This window comes from Capra hircus, chromosome 18 (assembly GCF_001704415.2).
Source record: "Capra hircus breed San Clemente chromosome 18, ASM170441v1, whole genome shotgun sequence".
Taxonomy (NCBI): domain Eukaryota; kingdom Metazoa; phylum Chordata; class Mammalia; order Artiodactyla; family Bovidae; genus Capra; species Capra hircus.
Window position 1 is genome coordinate 5797791 of NC_030825.1, and position 16114 is coordinate 5813904.

General features: G+C 42.9%; 1 protein-coding gene across 1 annotated transcript in view; it reads right to left on the reverse strand.

Annotated features, from left to right (window-relative positions):
- Positions 1–16114, reverse strand: part of ADAMTS18 (ADAM metallopeptidase with thrombospondin type 1 motif 18) — a 145930-nt gene that overhangs the window by 58399 nt on the left and 71417 nt on the right. The window contains exons 5-9 of the mRNA XM_018061740.1: positions 14503–14662; positions 13793–13898; positions 11560–11697; positions 9312–9465; positions 1140–1235 (exon numbers count right to left, since the gene is read on the reverse strand). Of these exons, the coding sequence (XP_017917229.1) occupies positions 1140–1235; positions 9312–9465; positions 11560–11697; positions 13793–13898; positions 14503–14662 (654 nt within the window). The remainder of the gene's footprint in view (positions 1–1139; positions 1236–9311; positions 9466–11559; positions 11698–13792; positions 13899–14502; positions 14663–16114) is intronic.

Below are 16114 nucleotides of genomic sequence, written 5' to 3' on the forward strand. Positions count from 1 at the left end.
AAGAAGGCTGAGCACCAAAGAATTGATGCTTTTGAACTGTGGTTCTGGACGAGTCCCATGGACAGCAAGGAGCTCAAACCAGCCAATCCTAAAGGAAATAAGTTCTGAATATTCACTGGAAGGACTGATGCTGAAGCTCCAATACTTTGGTCACTTGATGGAAAGAGCCAGCTCAATGGAAAAGACCCTGATGCTGGGAAAGATTGAGGACAGGAAGAGAAGGGGATGACAGAGGATGAGATGGTTGGATGGCATCACCGACTCAACAGACATGAGTTTGAGCAAGCTCTGGGAGATGGTGAAGTAGAGGGAGGCCTGGTGTGCTGCAGTCCATGGGGTCACAAAGAGTGGGACACAACTTAGTGACTGAACAACAACTATTAGAACATTTAGGTATTTCTAATCTAAGAGAATTTGCTATAAGGGACAGAATGCCGCTACTGGGCATGTCAGAAGCTCAGTGATGGCCCTGGGAGGGGAGTCTCAGATGTGCTGTATGGAGGGACAGTCCTTTCTTTGTACTAAAGGAAATACCTGCTTCCTGAGACTTGTCTATACTGAATCAAGTTTAAAAAGCAAACAGTTAAGGGACTCCCCCGGTGGTCCAGGGGTTAAGGATCCGCCTTGCAATGCAGGGGGCATGGGTTCAATCCTTGACTGGGGAACCAAGATCCCACATGCTGTGGAGCAACTAAGCTCATGCGTTGCAACCAGAGTCTGAGCACCTCCACTAGAGGGTCCGTGTGCTGCAGTGAAGAGCCCGCACGGCCCAAAGGTGGTTCTGTGGGCCGCAGCTAAGAGCTGACGTAGCCAAATAGATAAATACAATTTGTTTAAACAGCAAACAGACAATGAAACCCTTCAGATCACTGAAAGAGAAACACTTGAGCCCAAGCCTCCATCTAAAAATGGAAAACAAAGGCAAAAGGAAAAACCCCTTCTTAAAAAAAAATAGAGCCAACTTGGTTATATTAGCATTGAGTTTTAGAAAAGCTGCTAAAGAATAGCTAGTTAATTTAAAGCGAAGTCAGAAAATAGACGCAGCCAAAGCATTCCATTCTGAGGTCACGGTACAAATAGTTTGGGTCCACTGCGTTATTAAGTCTCTAGAACTAAAAACTAGCAAGTATGCAGTTTACCATACTCAAGCCACAAACGGTCCCTTCCGCGGCAGGCATGAACTTGGTCTCACACCTGTGGCCCACTCGGTGGCACCAAAGGGATTTGCAAATGTCCTGAAAGGAAAGAAGGAGCTGGTAAGTGTGATGATACAATAAAAATGAAAATACCCAAAGCTGTTGTACACCATATTCTGTTTTGAGGTGGCTGAAATGGGATGTTATCTGGAAAGGAGAGGCAAATAAAGTTAGCGGTGGCAAAGTAACTGGTAACACGTCCTAGCAAACGTAGAAGCAGGAAATTTCTACATTATCTGTATATTCGTATGTGTTTAGTAATGACTAAGAGGTAACAATAGTTAATTTAGACACTTTTAACTAAGAGATTCGGCATACCACCATCATCCCCACTATCATCGTCAAGACTGGATTAATGCAACTCTGATTCAAAGCCTTGTCCTGCATTTCCCGGGTTGCATGACCTATGAACAAGCTATAGAAGCCCTTTAAACGGCAGTTTCCTCATCTATGAATAAGTGGTCAAATCAGCACTTGCCTCAGAAGGGTTATTCCCAAGGATAAAAGTGTAATCACCATTGCCTTCTTGACCTTTATAACTTTCAAGCATTTGGACAACTTTGTTCTTACACCAGACCTATGAAATCAATGAACTCTCAAGCTAATTTATTTGCTTGAGAAGGAAATGACAGAAGATGGGAGAAGGACATGGCAACCCACTCTGGTATTCTTGCCTGGGAAATCCCATGGACTGAGGAGCCTGGCGGGCTACAGTTCATGGGGTCGCAGAGTCGGACACAACTGAGCGACTAAACAGCAAGCGGGATTGTACTAGGCAGAATGATGCCCTCCCCCCATGCAAACACCCACATCCTAGTTCCAGGAACCTGTGACTGTCCTAGGTGATAGAGCAAAGGAGAATTAAAGTTGCAAATAAAATTGATGGTGTTAATCCATTGCCTTTGGGATGGAGATGGTCTTAGATTTTCCAGATGGACCCCAGGTAATCACAAGGGTCCTTAAACAGAGAAGAGGGTGCCAGAAGAGAACCAGAGAGATGGCTCTGTGGGGAGCACACAGGGAGGTGTTGCTGGCTTTTGAAGAGGGAGGAGGAGGCCATGAATCAAGGGGTACAAGCAGCTTTGGGGGGCTGGAGAAGGCAAGAAAATGCCTGCTCTTTTAGAGTTTCCAGAAGGAGCACAACCTCACCAACTCTTGACTTGAGACCAGTGTGATGCATTTTAGAGGTCTACCTCCAGAACTTCAATAAAATACATCTGAGCTGTTTTAACTCAGTCAGTTCGTGGAAACTGATTACAGCAGCTGCAGGTAATGAATACTGTCATTAACGTCATTTAGTGGCGGACACTAGTCCTTCACATTGGGACCCCCAAGCCCCAGGGCATGGACCAGTACAGGCCTGTTAGGAACTGGGATGCATAGCAGAAGCTGAGCTGCGGGTGAGTGAGCGAAGCCTCATCTGCGTTTACAGCTGCTCCCATCATGCTCATGATGGCTTGATCTCTGCCTCCAGTCAGGTCAGTGGCGACAGTAGATTCTCATACGAGCACAATAAATGCCATGTGCTTGAGTCATCCTGAATCTACTCCCTTGCCACTGCCTTGCTCCATGGAAAGATTGTCTTCCACGAAACCAGTCCCTCGTGCCTAAAAGCCTGGGGGCCACTGCCTTATATCAACTCGTTCAGATGAGGGAACTGAGTAAGAGGCTGACACTCTCAAGCTGTCAAGTCACCAAGCTGGTAAGTGGCAAAGGGGCCAGATTCCAGAGCCTGGGTCCTTGCCCACCACACTGGGTCTGCATTTACTACCAACGGATGTTAAAAAGCTCTCAACTTCTCTGCCCCTTGACTGTCTATTTATAAAGTAAAGTGCCTGAACCAGATTCCTTCCAGTTCAAAAGGTAAACTTGCTTTTCAGAATGACATCATAAACGGAAGGTCAAAATCACGAATCACCAGAGTCATTCTGTTTCATTTGCCACATTCTATTGACCAAGGTCCATTATGGGGAAAACATTAACAACGAGGGAGGAAACAACCTGATTTTTATGGTCACTTGTTGGCGCCCTGAAAATTCAGTGAACCAGGCACCCAATTCTCCAAGCATTCCAGTTAACAGAGATTCCATGGTTAGAAAAACATGGCAAGAACGTACTTAGAAATCTTTCGCAACAAAAGTGTTCCATTAGACCGAAAACATAGGGAAACAGGAGGTGCAGGCAGTAAGCCTCATCTTATGGGTTGTATAATGTGTCTCTTAAAATGAGAAGGCAAGGACCTCTTGATCCCTGGGTTGAGAAGATCTCCTGGAGGAGGGCATGGTAAACCATTCCAGTACTCTTGCCTGAAGAATCCCATGGACAGAGGAGCCTGGCGGGCTACAGTCTGTGGGGTCACAAAGAGTCGGACACGACTGAAGTGACTTAGCATGCTTGCACAAAGTATTTCCAAATCTCAACACAGCTCATAAAACACAACATGGAAATGTTTCCCATGGACATGGACCTGTCACTGACATTAGTAGAAAGCACGAGGCAGACTTCCAACCAGATGAATGAAATTTACCATCTCCGTGCGTTCCCATCTGGGTCACCCTGGATCTAAGAGGGACCAGTTTAGGTGGAAAAAACCTGTCTCTATCAAAATGAAGGGATGGGAGGTCACCACGGAAACAAAGCTGCAGTGAGAAAGGCTTTCAGAATTAAACTGCTTTCTGTCTTACAGCCCAGGTCAAGCCAAAACCCACACCCAGAGCCAGCCACCAAAATGGGCCCAGCGTGGACCAAAGCAGCAGAGGCCCCATTCCCTGGCCAACGCCAAGCCACAGGGCCGAGGAAAAGGGGCAGCCGGAGGAGACCTGGAATATCAAGCCAAATAGAGACACAGGGATTCCAGAGTGAAATACGACAGGCTGTGCGAACATGTTATTTCTTTTGTGGTGGAGCACAGAAGTCAAGTGTAATTATAGCCAACGACGTGCTCTGACGACCCCAGAGCCTTCGGAGCAGGCTTCCTTTCAAGAGAAACAGAAATCAGAGTTTGCATTTTTTTTTGTTCTTGTTCTTACCTCTTTTTATTTTTTCAGCCTATTCATCTAACTTTTCCTTACCTATAATTCCTTAGACTTAAGTCATAATTTAAGGGAAAAAAATAACCATGGAGACCCCAAAGGCCTTGTGTTGCCTGATGTGACCTCTAAGGAAAGAGTCTCAGCGCTGTCCGTTGTTCCATCTGATCCCTGGGTGCCCACCTTCTCCTACTGTTTCTAATGATCAGATGCCCCTTTAAGGGAACTATGAGCTGCCCAAAGATTAAAGGTCTCTGCCAATCCAACTTTATCAAGCATCTCAAATTTAATACAACCAAAACACAATTCCCCAGCTGTCCCCCCAAATCTGTTCCACGTTCAGCCTTCCGCAGCTCACTTATGACACCCCCATCCTATTAGCTGCACAAGCCCCAAGCCCCAGAGTCATCTTTGGCTCCTCTCTTTCTCCAAGAGGCCACTCCTGCTTCCTTGAGGAGTGGTGAGAAAGAGATGGAGGCAAAATCGTCCATGTTCTGAAAATGGGAGTGCTAACAATACGTGGGCTTTGCTCAGACTTCCTTGGTAGTCCAAGGGTTAAGATTTCGTGCTCCCAACACAGAGGACGCAGGTTCGATCCCTGTTCAGGGAACTAAGATCCCACATGCTATGTGGAACAGCCACAAGAAATATGTGGACTTTGATTATCACTGTAAATCCAATAAGCAATTACTGAGTATCTGTTAATATGTCAAGTACATCGCAGGCATTGCAGACACGCTACCTATTGAGGCAAGAGATATACACAGAGAGTTAAAATATTAGCATCTCAAGTCTATGAACGTGACATAAAGGGTGAAAATAGAGCTCAGGGAAAGAGGAGTTTAAGTTTCCTTGGGGGAAAAACAGAGGTAATATTTGAGCTGAATCTTTAACAATAGTAATAAAAAAATGAGAGATACTTGTCCTCATCGCCATGCAGCATTTCAGGATGGAAAGCATGCAAAGACCTGTGGACACGGAACCAGGAAATGCCTGAGAAACTTACAAGCTCATCAATACAGCTGGAATCTAAGTTCCTGCGAGAGCTGCTAGAAGTTGAAATGTGATGTAGTAAATTTAATAGATTGCAAAGTAGCTGTATTTAGATACTAGGAAGTTTCTCTTTATTCCTCCCAATGTCAAATTCTTTTTGAAATAATTTTTTACTTGGGGGTATAACTGATACACCACTTCATGGCAAATAGGTGGGGAAACAATGGAAACAGTGACAGATTTTATTTTCTTGGGTCCCCAAATCACTGCAGATGGTGACTGCAGCCATGAAATTAAAAGACGCTTGCTCCTTGGAAGAAAAGCTATGACAACCCCAGACAGCATATTAAAAAGCAGACATTACTTTGCCAACAAAGGTCTGCCTAGTCAAATCTATGGTTTTTCCAGCAGTCATGTATGGATGTGAGAGTTGGACTATAAAGAAAGCTGAGCACCAAAGAATTGATGCTTTTGAACTGTGGTGTTGGAGAAGACTCTTGAGAGTCCCTTGGACTGCAAGGAGATCCAACCAGTCAAATCCTAAGGGAAGTAAATCCTGAATATTCATTAGAAGGACTGATGCGGAAGCTGAAGCTCCAATACTTTGGCCACCTGATGCGAAGAGCTAACTCACCAGAAAAGACCCTGATGGTAGGAAAGACTGAAGGCAGGAGGAAAAGGGGACAACAGAGGATGAGATGGTTGGGTGGCATCACCAACTCGATGGACATGAGTCTGAGCAAATTCCAGGAGATGGTGAAGGACAGGGAGGCCTGGCGTGCTGCAGTTCATGGGGTCACAAAGAGTCGGACAGGACTCAGTGACTGAACAAGTACAGAATAACTGACATATGGGATTCCCAGGTGATAAGGAACCCGCCTGCCAGTGCAGAAGACACAAGAGACGTGGGTTCGATCCCTGGGTCGGGAAGATCCCCTGGAGAAGGAAATGGCAACCCACTCCAGTATTCTTGCCTGGAGAATCCCATGGATAGAGGAGCCTTGCGGGCTACAGTCCAGGGTGTCACAGTCAGACTCGACTGAACACACATACAACACAATGATTTGACATTTGTATATCGGATCTTCCGACCCCTCCAGACAGCCCTACATCTGTGCCTTTCTTCAGTTTCTGCAGTCTTTTAGTCTAGAACTTCCACGTGCCTCTGCACCACTTCCTAGGAAACACCATCACACTGAGATGCTATCTTTCAAAAATATGGTTTGGTTCCAGAGAAAGATCTATAACTTCAGGATAGTTGTTTAAACTTTGCACAGGCATCTGACAAATGCTTGTGGAATATATGATCCTCAAGTAATGACAGTTATTATTATTATTATTATTTTGGCTGCAGAGTGTGGCTTTCAGGATCTTAGCTCCCCAGTCAAGGATTGAATCCATACCCTTGACAGTGAAAGTGAAGAGCTCTAACCACTGGCCCACCAGAGTTCCCAATAGTCATTTTAGAAGTTCACTGTATATTTCTAAGGAAAATCAAAGTCATTACCATTTGTGCGTTTGCTGCATATTTAGCGCTGCATATATGTTTCACAAAGGAATAAGCTAGCAATAGCTTTAAGAATGGAATGACAGGAGACAAAGTTAGCCGATAAGCTTTTTCCAAGAAAAGAATGGCTACATTTTTCTGCCAAAAGCTTCACCTTAGTTAGAAGTAATTGTGAATTTGTTAATTTATACACATGATAGACTAGTGTTTGCCAAATTAAGATCCAGGCACCATGGAGGATATACCAGAAAAATGTGGATGGTGTATGCATACATTTTTCTAATAGCTATGCACTTACGTTGCATTAGAAACACGCGTAATCCCATATCAAACCGGTGATTTGGGGGTTATTATTCCTTAGGACTGGACTTCTGTTTTTTTTCAGCTGGGTTGATTCATAAAAAAGCAACAAGTGAGTCATCATACAGAGATACGGCACAACTAATAAAAGCAGTTCTTACGGACTGAACATTAATGCTGAAGTTTAGGAAACACTGGAATTACCTAATGAGGAGGAGGCACCCATACTCATCAGTATGGGTGAGGAGATGTTTAACCTCTACCATCTAAAAGTTGTGTGGCTTTGGGCAAATGGAATTCTCTGAGCCCCAGTTAAAAAGCAGGTGATGATTCTCCCTTCAAAAGGCTTTTGTGAAGGTTGAGGAAAAGTGAAATATGTCTCTAAGCAGAACGCCATGTGTGGAGCAGAGGCTTGATTAGCAGTTGCTACAGGGTGATGGGCGGTGGTGGTGCTGCTCATGGTGGGAACGGTGGTAGGGAAAAGGAAGAGAGAGGAGAGAGGAGGGGAGGGAAGAGACACAGAGATGGGAAGAGCAGCTGCCAATCTCCATAATTTCCAGGTCTCCAGACACCCAGGATTTCCACATTTCTCTTTGGATACTAGGAAGCAACCAGCTTAAAAATGATTCTACTTTTTAGTGACATTGAGATGGTCAGTGGCGTGGTTGTTGACCAATCAGAAGAATGTTTCTCCCATTTCTACCTCCTGGACTTTTGCTTTTTCCCATGCATCTTTTTCATAGAAAGATATGTCTTCCTTTTTTTAATTTTAAATTTTATACTGGTGTATGGTTGATTAACACCCTGATTCAATTCCTGGATCAGGAAGGGCCCCCGGAGAAGGGATAGGCGACCCACTCCAGTATTCTTGGGCTTCCCTGGTGGCTCAGCTGGTAAAGGGTCCGACTGTAATGCGGGAGACCTGGGTTCAGTCCCTGGGTTGGGAAGATCCCCTGGAGAAGGGAACTGCTACCCACTCCAGCATTCTGACCTGGGGAATTGCATGGACAGAGGCGCATTCCATGGACTGGACGCAGAGTCGGCCATGACTGAGCGACTTTCACTTTCATAGTGGAGCAAAGATGAACAGATAAAGTAGGTGCAGTGTATGTACACATAATGGAATATTACTTGGCCATAAAAAGATGAAGTAGTGCCATCTGCAGCAACACAGACGTGTACTGTGCTGTGCTTAGTCCCTCAGTCGTGTCTGACTCTTTGTGACCCCATGGACTGTAGCCCACCAGGATCCTCTGTCCAAGGGGATTCTCCAGGCAAGAATACTAGAGTGGATTGCCATTTCCTACTCCAGGGGATCTTTCCGACCCAGGGATCGAACCCATGTCTCTTGGGTCTCCTGCATTTGGTAGGCAGATTCTTTAACACTGTACCACTTGGGAAGTTTATCATTCTAAGTGAAGCAAGCCAGAGAAAGACAAATATAATATGCTATCGCTTATATGCAGAATCTAAAAAAAATAATACAAACTTATTTATAAAACAGGTAAGTGTTCCTTGAAAGAAAGACTTCACACAAAAATCTTGAGTAATCTTAAAATTACTCAAGATACACCTTGAATTTTTACATACCAAAAGAGGTTAGCTGCCAAAGATCGTGTTCATATTACTGTAAAAGGTATATGTATGCGTTTTGAAAGGGTGATGGTCTTATATGAATTACATTAAAGGCAAGGGTAGGATGATTTAAGAGAATAACACTGAAACATGTACATTACCATGCGGAAAATAGATGAGCAGAGCAAGCTCTGTGCGTGCAGCAAGGCACCCAAAGCTGGTGCTCTGGGACAACCCAGAGGGATGGGGTGGGGAGGGAGGTGGGAGGAGGGGTTCAGGACAGGGGGACACATGTATATCTGCGGCTGATTCATGTTGATGTATGGTAAAACCCATCACAAAATTGTAAAGTAATTATCCTTCAATTAAACTAATTAATTAAAAAAATAAGAGTATGAAACACAACAAAATGAACAAAATTAGTTTCGAGCATTAGGTGAAAGCCATTGTATCTAGATTTACTACTTGTGATAAAATCGTTGTCTACAGAGGAGGAATTCGGTATTTAAGCCAGGCATGGTCTATGGGGGATAAGTCTGGATAATTCATAGACAGTAAAATTGCCACTTGATTATCACGCCAAACAAATGACATTTCAGAGGTAACCCAGACTCTAACCCTTGGCCTTAGCAAACCAAATGTTTATACTTGTGTTAGGTACACAGACACACGATAGAATCTTAGCAAGTTTGAAATCACAAGCAAACATACCTTCACAAAACCGAGGCTGCATAACTTGGCTTTGGCTCCAAATTGCCACTTGCACTGTGTGTCAGCATCGTAAATCTGTCCTGGTAGTTTGTCTGGATATTTATACTGTCCTGTTTGCTTGGGCTCATCCACCAGACACCCAGCCTGAGGTGTGCTGCAAGAACACATCCTTATTAGTTACCATGTTTATCTGCGATCTTGCCACACAGAACACTATACTTCTGAATGCATTCATGCAAAGGAAAATGTAACATGGCAAAGCAATAGGCACACGCTTACAATTAAGAGTGAGTCCTGTCCTGTCTAAGAAAATGAAATTTACAGGACCACAAAGTGTTTACGTGGGACTGGAAGTTACGGTTATCTGATTGGTTAAACTTGACCTGCAAGGAGATGGGAAACGTCAACCTTCCCCAACAGTCTCATTCAACAATATTCAACAAATGTTTACTGAGTGCCTGCTCTGTGGTGAGTACTAAAGTCATAATTTAAATAAACTAGAGACAATTACCTGTCTCCGCAAAGTTGAAAGTCATGCTATGTTTGTTTGTTTTAAACAGATAATGGGGTGTGGTCGAAGATATATTTTACCTCCAGTAATCTTTATGAGCAACAAATGAATAAGGTTTTTGAAAGAAATCAGGAGAAAGGATACAATGGGAACAAAGCAGAACAATCTCCCTGAGGTATACTGAACTGGGATGTGTTGGAAAAAAACACAGTCCAAATGGGATGGATTTTCATGCACCTTATCTCCACTTATTTAAATAATTAAACTAGGGTATCAGTGAGAGATAAAACAGCATGGTGGTTACACACGACTGGAGTCAGACAGATGGGGGTCCTAGTCAACCAAGCTGATATGACCAACTCCTACGTATCTGATTACTAACATAATCTGACTTCTGTAAGAGTTGTTCACAGATCAAGCAAGACAAAGTAACACGCTCAACATAGCACAGGAAACATTCAAAGTTAGCTTTTGTTGTTCTTATTGTCATCATCAGCCAAAACGATTTAACTATATCATATTCGTGACATTCAATTTATAGTAAGAACTTCAATTTATACTAAGTTGACCTTGATTTGTCATATTTACTGATTTCATTCTCACATGAGATAGGAAACGTAACTTTAGGCCCCAGACCATAAATTGAAAACTAGTAAGAAAATCTCCTGTGTGACAAAGTCACATAACAAAAGCTTTGTCAATATTTCACTGTCCTTTGGGGCATCATTTGGCTTGACATCCTTCCACTGAATCATCCTCGCCTGTGTGTATGGCTAAATCTGTAAACATCTGCAAATAATAGGCAATGGTACAGGTTAAAGAAAAAGTATTAAGAATATCAATTCCCAAATAAACTTGGTTAGTTTCCCTAATACCTGGTCAAGAGGTGATGCCTTTAGAACCTGAGTGTTCTTGTGCATCAACATAGATTAACAAGGTATATCTACACGCATATGAAAAATGAGATACATACATACATGTCTAATGCCTCTAGTGTCGCATAATGTCCAAATGGTTAAATATGTATTATATTCAATAAAATCAAAGGAAACTTCAAAGCGTTTCAAGCTGGTGTTCATCATTTAATACAAACCAAACAGATTCCTAACTCGCTAACTCCCATTTTACTAATGAAATGAATCTAGGAGTTCTGAGTTACCAGAGGAATTTTACATAGCTTTCATGCCCTTTGGATGTCTTTTGGACACCGAGTTGGCTCCTGGCCATTTCAAACAAAATAGCCAATCACCACAATGCTCCATTCATTGTGAAACAAACACTCTATTTTAGTGCTCTGAATACTCTTCTGACTGAGTTGACTCACTAGATTAAAATAATCAGTCACAATAAAAAGATAATATACCCAGCAACCTCTGGATGTCTTAGAGCAGACAGTTCTAAGAAGAGATTTTGGAGGCATCACAGATCTAAGGGTGTCTTTTGTCCTCAACTTACCAGCTGTAGAACCTTCAGGAACACTATTAACCAGCTTAAGACTCAATTTCCTCAACTCTAAAACGAGGAGAATAATAGGACTGATGTGAGGACTGACGGCAGCATTATGTGGAGAACATGTAACACCGTATTAGTCCTTCCATGTATTTTTTTCAGCCACAGTCACGACAACATCATCATCACCATCAACCCACCAAGTACTTGCTTGCGTGTCTACTGAGCACCATTCACGGTCACTCCTGCGAACTGGGTAGTGCCCTTGGCCCTGGCCTGTCTTCTTACCTGAGGAATTTCTTGAGGTACTGCCGGCTGCAGGAAGACCATGAGAACACACCATTGCTTCCGGTCAGTGTGGGCGACATGATGCTGCCTTCCGTTTTCCTGCAGGGGTTGCCTTCTCCATCATGAACCATGCCGAAACTAGGACAGAAAGCAAACAGAAAGGCTTCCGGGAACCCATTTTCCAAACTGTAAGCAGAGGACGAGAAAGGTGTGCTGAGAATCAGGGAACCCAAGTGAGGGACAGAGTTACTGAAACTGCAAGAAAAGAGAGCTGGACCGTTAACGAAGACTGAGTGCTGAAGAAGTGATGCTTTTGAACTGTGATGCTGGAGAAGACTCTTGGGAGTCTCCTGGACTGCAAGGAGATCCAACCAGTCCATCCTACCTAAAGGAAATCAACTCTGAATATTCATTGGAAGGATTGATGCTGAAGCTGAAACTCCAATACTTTTGGCTACCTGAAGCGAAGAGCCTACTCATTGGAAAAGACCCTCGTGCTGGGAAAGATTGAAGGCGCGAGGAGAAGCAGCTGAGAGAGGATGGGACGGTTGGATGGCATCACCGACTCAATGGACGTGAGTTTGAGTAAGCTCCAGGAGATTAGTGAAGGGCAGGGAAGCCTGATGTGCTGCAGTCCATGGGGTTGGCAAAGAGTTGGAGATGACTGAACAACAACAACAATGATTCTGTTGTGACTCTCATCTACAAACCACCCATTTTGCCATCATTCCTCTCAATTTATCAGGTTAGTAACGGCAGGATGGCTGTATACTGTGAGCTGATCAGTGAGGGCCCCAGGGATTTAAAATTTTTTTAAATTAATTTTTACTGGTTGCTTCACAATACTGTGTTAGTATTTACTGTATGGCAAAGTGAATCAGCTATATGTATACACATGCCCCCTCTTTTTCAGGTTCCCTTCCCTTTTAGTCACCGTGGAGCCCTGAGTAGAGGGCCCTGTGCTACAGAAGGTCCCCCAGTTATCTGCTTTATCCACAGCGGTGTGCATACATCAATTCAGTCTCCCAGTTCATCCCACTGCCTCTTCCCCCTGGGTGTCCACACATTTGTTCTCTGCATCATCTATGTCTCACTTACGGCTTTGTACAAAATAGGATCTATGCTACCTTTCTAGATTCAACATACACGTGCTGATACACGGCATTAGAGGTGATGGATCCACACATAGGTATTTATTAACCTCAGCATACACTCAGGGAAAGCCGTTTCCCAAGCTCCACTTTGCCCAATTCGGTTCTTCTTTGTACCTAACCAAGAAGCTAAGGGGTTTGTTTGGGAGACAGTCTTTCTAAATATATTTGTGAAAGTCAAAAGCAGAGGGAAATTTATGTATAAAGCACCACAGGAAAGAGTAAGAGTCACAGAAATGGGGATAAGGTGGGGAGAGATCAAAGCCATTCCTCCAAGAGGAAAAGGTCATTAAACCAGCACCTTAGTATAGTTTTCCAGATATAAGAAATCCAATTGAATTGGATTTTGAACTTCAATTTTTTTTAATTTCCTAAGTTTGATTTGACAGCCTATAAAGAAATAATATACATTTTCTTTGGTACATGTCAAAAGTTTTATCAAAATCTTATGATTTGTCTCCTTCATAATTTAACTATTAGGCCATGTTACTTACAGTCTGAACAACAACAGCCTCCATTTACACACACAATGGAATACCAAGTATCCAACAACTATCACATGTTGTTCAATAAGAGCCTTGACAATGACTGGCCCTTGTTGGGGCCCTTCTTTCAGTAAAGTGTGATCTTCCCTGGTAGCTCAGCTGGTGAAGAAACTGCCTGCATTGCAGGAGACCCTGATTCGATTCCTGGGTTGGGAAGATCCCCTGGAGAAGAGATAGGCTACCCACTCCAGTATTCATGGGCTTCCCTGGTGGCTCAGACAGTAAAGAACCTGCCTGCAATGTGGGAGACCTGGGTTTGGAAGATCCCAAGGAGAAGGGAACGGCTACCCACTCCAGTATTCTGGCCTGGAGAACTGCATGGACTGAGGAGCCCACGGGCTCCAGTCCATGGGGTCTCAAATAGTCAGACACGACTGAGCAACTTCCACAAATGGAAAAAACAGTCAAGTGCTATTGTAAACCTTATATAAGATGTGTCCTATTTATTCCACCCAGATCGATAACAATCATTAGAGCAAAGCCAATGAACCACCCAACTGGCTTTCATATAAAGCGGTGCATCGAGGGGTCACTTACTTGTGCCCTGACTCGTGAGCGATGGTGAAGGCCAGGCCAAGCCCTGTGTCCTCATTGATGGTACAGCTTCGGTACTTGCTGCACATCCCACTGATGGGGGCGAACCCTGTTGAGAGAGCAATTTCAAATCCAAAGGAAACACTCCTGATCATTTCTGATGTCCAAATGCTGTGCACACTTTTAGTTTAAAAGATGATTTTTTTTTTCTTGCAGAAAAAATGCTAAAGGTATATGGCTCTCTGTTCTCTCTTATAGATAAGAGCAGAACTTAACATTTTGTTTCTTTTTAAAGATACTTTCAGCTGAGTCCTTCAAAGTTCAAATAACTTTTTTAAAAAAGCATGCTTACTTAGGGGCACAGTTGAATGCCACAGAGACTAGGCAGGCTCTTTTCAGCTATCCAGCTCTGCACTCAAGATGCTTTGGGAATAACCTACAACTTGCGTAGTTAAATGATAATTGATCTCATGCCTGCAGGATCATTACAAAGTTTAATAAAGAAAAACACAACAGGAATAAAGTAAAGGGGTCCCCATTCCACACTGTTCAGTTAAACAGAACAATATTCAGAGAGGGTACAATGAGGATACTCCACAATTTAAAGATTACCTCCTTAATAAGAATCCCAAGAGCCACTCACCCAACAGAAAGTTTCCAGCCTGTGTTTTTAGCTGACATGGGTGTGCATGAAGCACGTGTGCATATCATACCTAGAGTGTCACACGGTTCATTCTTCCAGGAACAGATATCAAATCCCGTGAGTAAGATAGCATGGTCATGCCTCTTGCCGTTCTTTCCAACGAGGGCAGACTGCCACTGACAGAAGCTATTCAGAGACTGGTCTGCGTGATGGTTGATCAGTAATCCTCCCTACAGGAAAACCGCACAAATCAAAGTGTGGATGCGTGACAGATGTGAGAACATTGCATCACTCCATTTGTACAGGCAAACACAGAAGCATCACATTTCTGGGGGAAGGGTCAACAGGGGAAAACACCTGAGCTAAGGTTGGACGTAACTGGTGTTTAAAACGGTTGCAGGTAAATGTTCACAATATTGGAAGTAACCACAGAGTTTCAGCAGTGTGCTTTGTGACCAGTTGTATTTCTATAACAAATAAATTGGCATCAGTTAGAAGCACCTTTGTCCGTCTTACACTGGTACCACCTTTATAGAACTGTTACTGCTTTTACAAATAATTATTACTTAGTGGGGTAAAGTTCAGTGGGTCCTTCAGTTGATCATGAGGACAGAACTGATCATGGCTTGCTTACTCCTCTGTCAAAATTTCCAGGAAAGGGCTCAGCACATCAGTTACAGCCCATCAATCAATAAACTGAAAGCTCCCTGGATGGATGAAGAGACAAATAATCACAATATTCTAAAGGGTAAGCAAGGACCTACTCTTAAAATAATTTTTTAATCACATTTTTCCTAAGAACTATTAACTTGGGCCAAGTTGAGAGTTTTTAGACAAAACCCTTAATTATCAGTGAATTAGGATGCTGCTGACTTTGAGTCCTTGGGAACAGTATAAGTAGTAAATTAGAAGTATCTCCCAAACAACATACATCTTTTCTTCTTTTCTAAAATTCTAAGAATAATTTGATACATTGTTAACCTCTGGAGCACTAGAGATCTGGCAGTTACATTCATTTTTGCCTCACCTCTGACTCTCTGCTTTGTCCATTCATTACTGGGTTTACAGATGAAGAGGAAAAAGCCTTAGGGGACTTAAAAATAGTCAGATTGGTAACTCCCACCTCAGAAAACACAGTTGTATTCAAAACACCACGAAGCAGGAGATGCTGTACAAGTTAACACTTGTTCTGCTTGCATCTCCCTGTAGCTAAGTCAAGGGCAGTTAAATATCCCTTGTTCATTTTCTGTAGTGCCTAAGGTGGTGCTGGGAGATAGTAAGCTATTTATCTGAATTTTCGGAGGACTTATTTTCAGCATATTTTCAAAACATCCTTTTGTAATTACCCAGAATCTCCAACTTGCCAAATCCAGCGAACATTGAAATCTCTTACCAAATGTACTTTCCTTGTGAAGCCTGCATAATATTTTATAATGTCTATATTCTACTTTTTATATTCATTTTACTTTGTTGTAGCCATATTACATATGCACTTTTAATCATATTTTATATCATTGTATATCTACACATATATTGTATGTTTATATATAAATTATCATTTTGTGAGGTTTTAGTATTTAAATACACAACCCAATTGGATTGTACTTTCCTTGAGGGTAATTTGAAATTTTCAAAGTTGAATTTCTAATGACAATTCCATGGGGTGGCAACACAGCAGGTGT